At 35.1% G+C, this 6,114-nt stretch overlaps 2 protein-coding genes across 2 annotated transcripts in view; both read right to left on the reverse strand.

Moving 5' to 3' along the window:
- LOC106677072 (glyoxylate reductase/hydroxypyruvate reductase) overlaps positions 1-1,138 on the reverse strand; it is an 11,273-nt gene extending 10,135 nt beyond the window's left edge. Inside the window, exon 1 of the mRNA XM_014414762.2 lies at positions 1,113-1,138. Coding sequence (XP_014270248.1) covers positions 1,113-1,123 — 11 coding nt within the window. The 5' untranslated portion in view covers positions 1,124-1,138. The remainder of the gene's footprint in view (positions 1-1,112) is intronic.
- A 4,228-nt stretch (positions 1,139-5,366) lies between these two features.
- Dbp21E2 (putative ATP-dependent RNA helicase Dbp21E2) overlaps positions 5,367-6,114 on the reverse strand; it is a 7,737-nt gene continuing 6,989 nt past the window's right edge. Inside the window, exons 10-12 of the mRNA XM_024362554.2 lie at positions 5,839-6,028; positions 5,610-5,762; positions 5,367-5,508 (exon numbers count right to left, since the gene is read on the reverse strand). Coding sequence (XP_024218322.1) covers positions 5,413-5,508; positions 5,610-5,762; positions 5,839-6,028 — 439 coding nt within the window. The 3' untranslated portion in view covers positions 5,367-5,412. The remainder of the gene's footprint in view (positions 5,509-5,609; positions 5,763-5,838; positions 6,029-6,114) is intronic.

Here is a 6,114-nt window from a genome sequence, read left to right on the forward strand (position 1 = left end):
CTATATATATAGATCAAACGACTGACATTAATTTTAACAGTTAAAAAATAAAAAAATTCTCCTTTAGGAATAGTTTCAAGTAGCTTTCCCATTGGTAATACAAGTACTATTTATTGATTTTATAAGTATATCTAGTTTTATCAATATGCATATTCTCAGTTGATTTGTCGTACCAGCAACGGTTAGCAATGTATTTCTCGTGACTATCAATATAATGTTGTAAATGATAGAACTATTTACTCTTGCATATATTTATACTATTTACTCATTCACTCTTGTGTTCCTCTTGAACACATTAATGATAGTGGCTAATGCTTCCTGCGCTTTAGCCAAAGGCACTAGCACTAGCATTAGCACTCGAGTGAGGGCCTGACTTGTCTAGCGCTGGAGGCCTTGATCCTGATGTTATATGTACAGACCTCTATTCTGCGTTAAGACAACTCGAAACGCGAAAACGACTAATGCTATTGGTCTTAAACCGAGCTTTGAGGTACTGCGTATCTGGTGAAAACTGGAGTCAAGAAGTTCTCCCTGACTAGCACGACGAAAGATGTTCCTCAAAGGTAGTTTCCTATCACTCCGTATAAAAAGTGTGGGTGAAACACACTCGAAGGCTTGGGTGCACTCCAGAAGGATGAAAGCCTTTGCTCTGTTCATCGACAACTGTCGTATAGTGTACACCTGTAACTTGATCAGATAATTTTCGCAGCTGACTCATCTTTGACATACTGTGTGCTCTGGTGGAATGAAATTCTCCTTGCTGCAGTGGTTCATGATTCATGAAGATGGACCAGCTGCTAGGAGATCTTGTTAATGTATGAGAGGAGGCTAATCGGGCGATAATACTCGGTTGGGCGACATTACTGAGTCGAGCTATCTTTCTCCCCCAGATTGAGTAATGATGGCTCTTTTCCTAACGGTGAAAAGTACGAAATTCGAATACATGAATTGAAGATACACCAACAGGAAGGGAAGGCTTTAGTCTTCCTGGGGAAAATCTTCAGTGGTACAAATGAGATTCCGCCCTGTCATAAGTTCTCACTTAGTTTCAGATAAAATAAATAGTTTAGGCAAGATTACGTTAGAAAGTAGTGTGAATAGAATAAACCTACAAGATTGCCATCGTTGATAATATGGGGGCAGTAAAGGTCATATTAACTGAGGTCAGTTCTGACCTCTGATAGACCAGTTAATCTAAACTTTTTGAAGTCCCTGAATTGCGCGATATTTCCAATTTTGGTCATATTGACTGGAGATACGACACAAATTTATAAAACTCTGGTTCTATGACGTTTTGCCGTAATTTATAGATTATAAATCATATGGAGATAGGATTTTAAGTCTACGCACAGCAATAGGTTAAAAACATATTGGTCGATCAAAGCGTGCTCACATTTTGTTGTTATTTGTTTTTTGAATTATTATTAATTCCCAGTTACTTTTTTGTTGTAAGCATTAAATATTTTTTTAGAATATTCAATTATACTGTTTGTTGTTTTACTTTATTTTTATTTTAATAAAAAACCTTCTCCATTACATCAGAAACAATTATATATTCGTATTAAACTTTTAATGTTCTTAATAAAAGAAATTAATTTTTAATAAATGTGTTTTGAATTGGGTAGGTATAAATCAAATCACCTTTCTAAAGGTTCTAATCTGTGATTTGATTTATACCTACTCAATTCAAAACAATTTTATTCATTTAAATGTAGACATAAACATTTGAACAAAAATGAGAGGAAAACAAATGAAACATTAACAATAGACAGACAAAGCAGGGAGGTTACAGTGTTAACATTTCCCCCCTCTTTAATTATAAGTAACATAGTCTTTTAGGTAGGAAGGAACTCTTACGGTCCTCTGAGGCCTTTACTTGTGTTGAGGCAAAGGTTCATCAGGTGAAGGTATTATTCCAGTACTATGAGGCCTCTGACTGTCCTGAATCAAGGGCCCATCCAGAGTTTCCACACTAGGATGATTTGTTTGTCTTTCTTCAGATACAGCACAAGAACTTTCATCGCTATGCACCTCCTGATTACAGTTCTCGTTGCCATCAGACAACTGCACAAATTGCGGTCACTCATCAATAGAAGATTAATTGGTTGTGGGCTGCTGGATCAGATGAATATCACCTCGTGGTGCCAATTGCCGCAATGAAACAGTTGACTCAGAGCCATCCTTCCGTCTAATGAAAGCATACTGGGGGTTTACTTCCAAGAGTTCCGCCTCTTCAACCATATCCTCATATTTGCTATTTCGCACGTTTCTTTTAACTAGGACTGTTGCATTTGGTATCAACCATGATGGGATGGAATTTCTGTTTGCAGTCCGACGCGGGTAGTTAAAGAATCTTTCATGAAGTGTGCAGTTAGTAGCAGTGCACAGTAATGAATCCAAAGAATGGAGTGCTTGAGAAAGCCCTTTTTCCCAATCATCTGATTTAAGACCAAGAGATTTTACTGCCAACATTATGGTTTCCAAATTATACCGTTATAACGTTCGTAGCCTCGAGGATTGTAAGGAGTGGTTCGACTGACAGCCACCCCGTTTGAATGTAAAAAGGTTACTAGTTCTTCTGATAAGAACGACATTTCTCTATCTGAATGTATGAATGCCGGCATACGGAATATGGAAAACAGTTGACAAAGACATTGTTTTAGATGAAATATCTTGACTGGAGAAAACAAAAGGGAATATTCATCCACGACTGTCAACATATAGTGATTACTAGTTTTAGAGGGTAGGGGACCCTTAAAGTAACACTCAAACGTTCGAATGGTGCTGTTGCTTTAATAAGGGTCCCTTGATTTTTCAGGAATCTTGGATTGACTTCAGCACACATAGGACAGGCAGATGTAACATTCTTGACATTGTCTAGTGAGTATGGTAAGTTTTTTATTTTAATCCAGTGGTACATTCTGGTTATGCCTGGGTGACATAATGACTTGTGAAGCTCAAATAGTTTGTTCGGTAATGTTGCACAGCAAATTCTTAAAAGAGTGTCTGCCTTATGGTTTTCTTTCCTTGGGCGATAAACAATATCAAACTGGAACGGGGGTAATTCTAAACGCCATCTCAAAATTTTATCATTTTTTATTTTACTGTTATGCTTCTTATTAAAAATAAAAGAAAGAGCCATTTGATCTGTAACGAGCTGAAAATGTTTTCCTATAACGTATGCTTTCCACTTCTTCAGTGATTCCACTATGGCTGCAGCCTCTTTCTCTATGAGATTAATATTTTTTTTTACATACAATTGAAGCTCTAAGGTTAATCCGATCTGTGGTTGTTAATGCAATCCGTTTGGTCACAGAAGACCTTTCAAAATAAGCTTACAGATTTTAAAGTAATGTCTCACATTTTGATTTTGATTTTTAGTGATTAACTATTAAAAATTCTACTCATTGGAATTACCCGGCCGGTTAAAGGCTAAAGCTATACGTTGGCTAATTTGCTGTTTTTACCTCAACTGAAAGGTTAGAATTTTTAACGATGAGTGAACGAGACAGTTTGTAGCAACTAGGGATGCGACATCGACGTTTCAAAATCGATTTATTGAGGCCGAGAGTTTTACGTTTGTTTGAATTTTTCATTTTTTAAAATGCAAAAGTAACTTAATAAAAAAAAATTAACTGTATAAACGGTTTCCTATCAACAATGTGGTGGGAGGAGAAAGTAATTCCTACCTTCACGCTAACAACGGAATAAAGATAAATTAAGTGTCGACTATAGCTCAGTTGGTTAAAGCTAGGTCTATCGTTCACCGATCTGGGGGCGACTTTCATTAAGTGGCGGTTCCACATAATGAAAAACTTGAATCCCCACGATAAATTAAAGGTCTATTCCAACAACCACTTCTGACTGTCCGGAGCAGGGGTGGTGCGTGTTTTTCCCTCACAAACTCTATACTGGCCATGCTCCGTGCAGTTTTGGATAATCAGAAGTCGTTGTTGGAACAAACCTTATGTTAATGAAATGGATATTCAAAAACATCGATGTATTTTTGGAATTGTTTTGTAAGCATCGATACTTTAATATTGAACATTGATGTCGCATTCCTAGTTCCAAAAACTACTTGACTGTACAGAGCATTGTTAGTACGTGTTTTTCCCTACCAAATCCTATACTGCGCATGATCTGTGCAGTTCTGGAGAATCAGAATTCGTTGTTGGAACAGACCTTATTGTTACTGAAATGGATGTCCAAAAACATCGATGTATTTTTGATGATGTTTTATAAACACCGATATCTTGTTGTCGATGTCTCATCCCTAGTAGCAATCTCGAGTCTGCAGGGGCACTGGTTTGATTCAGGCCTGGGCAGATTGACGTTTATTTCGAAACGTATTCACAGAATGAAAACTTGAAACTCCCATTTTGGTTAAAATAACTTGGTTACTTTTAGGATAATTCCCGCCCCCACATGTTAGAGATGAGTAGGTGTTTATATCCATAATAACTATTTTTATATCCATTTATTAAAAAAAACTATGAAGTAACTTAAAAACCCTGAGTTTGTTTGCAACTCAATTTTTTCAATGTCAAATCTGAATGTAGGTGCATTACTCATTTTATCAAAGAATATTCCAGAAAAATACCTGGACACATATTTGGGCAAATAAAGTATATCTAATTAAAATACTGTAGATATCTTTTTCAGCTCTCAGGAGCAACAATATTTGACAAAGGAGATGCCAAAAGAAAGATAATTTCATGGAAAAATGATGAGTACCAATTTGGATTCTTAAATAAATCAATAACTTAATAAAAGTGGTTTTTAAAGATTAGGAGTCAGTAGATTAAGATGGTGGGGTTTAAACTATTTCATCAGGTACATGAGACACCATCAAGGTACTTTTAGGGAACAGTATCTGAGCCTAATGATTTTTAAAGTCCTAATATTTAGTAATTAAGATAGTGCATGTAGTGGACATATGTAGGTCCGCCTTCATTCTACCCATAGCCTTCCAAGTAAAACAGTACTTATCACATATCATTGTTTAGGTTATTTTGATTTTCTTAGTATTTAATATCATCGTAGAGATGATTAAGTTCTTAGATCCAAGTATGGCTTCTATATTCTACTCTTAAGTGAGAGAACTTAGAAGTTTGTGGTTACTAACCAAGGTTTTGGTGTAGTAGTAATAATCCTTAAAAATATCAGTCACAGATGCCTGCCACAAACCAGTTTGCCAATGTTCAGGGATTTTCGTTCATACTTTGAATAGATTAAGGAGTAGAAGGATAAATATTCAATAAGAGAGTTATGGTACTTGTATATACTAGAATTTATAAGAAATTCTCTTGTATCATTCATTGCACAATGAAATGCAACACAAACATTTATAAAGAAGTACAATAAACTACAAAATCTACTTTATATTTAATAAATATTTCTTTACAGATTAATTTATCTATTATCGCCTTTTTTTATTATCCTATTATCAATGATTCTAGTAATATTCGCATTGACATTGGGCAAGACATCCATTGTTCTTACAGCCATCTAAAACAAATTCAGAAAGTAGAAAATACAATAAGAAAATAACACTTTTTTAATTTTTTTTTTTACAAAATTTAATAAATACATTACTAATTAATTAATACCTCAATTTTGTTTACAAGTTCAACTTCACGTTTTCCAGAAACAAAATTGGTAACACGGCAATCAAGTGAGCTTCCACATCTTCCAGTTCTTCCACAACGATGTATATAATCAGCCATGTATAGAGGAAAATCATAGTTAACAACATGTTTAACCTAACAAAAAACAGAAGAGATAAATATTTTCAGGGTTAAAGAATAAACAAATAAAACAAATGATGAACATTCATACATGCTTTGTATCCATTCCCCTTGAAACAATATCAGTACAAGATAGAATCATAAATTCCTTATAACGGAACTGATCAAATTTTCCTTTTCGTAGTAAAATAGGCATTTCCCCGTTTAAGTGAAGAGTTGGAACATCATTTTCATTCAACATAAGCGAAATCCAATCTGATGTTGAACTTTTACATCCACGACTGTCAACATATAGTGATTACTAGTTTTAGAGGGTAGGGGACCCTTAAAGTAACACTCAAACGTTCGAATGGTGCTGTTGCTTTAA

Source organism: Halyomorpha halys, unplaced genomic scaffold, assembly GCF_000696795.3.
Source record: "Halyomorpha halys isolate HHAL.00 unplaced genomic scaffold, Hhal_1.1 Scaffold7.1, whole genome shotgun sequence".
In the NCBI taxonomy this organism is placed as follows: domain Eukaryota; kingdom Metazoa; phylum Arthropoda; class Insecta; order Hemiptera; family Pentatomidae; genus Halyomorpha; species Halyomorpha halys.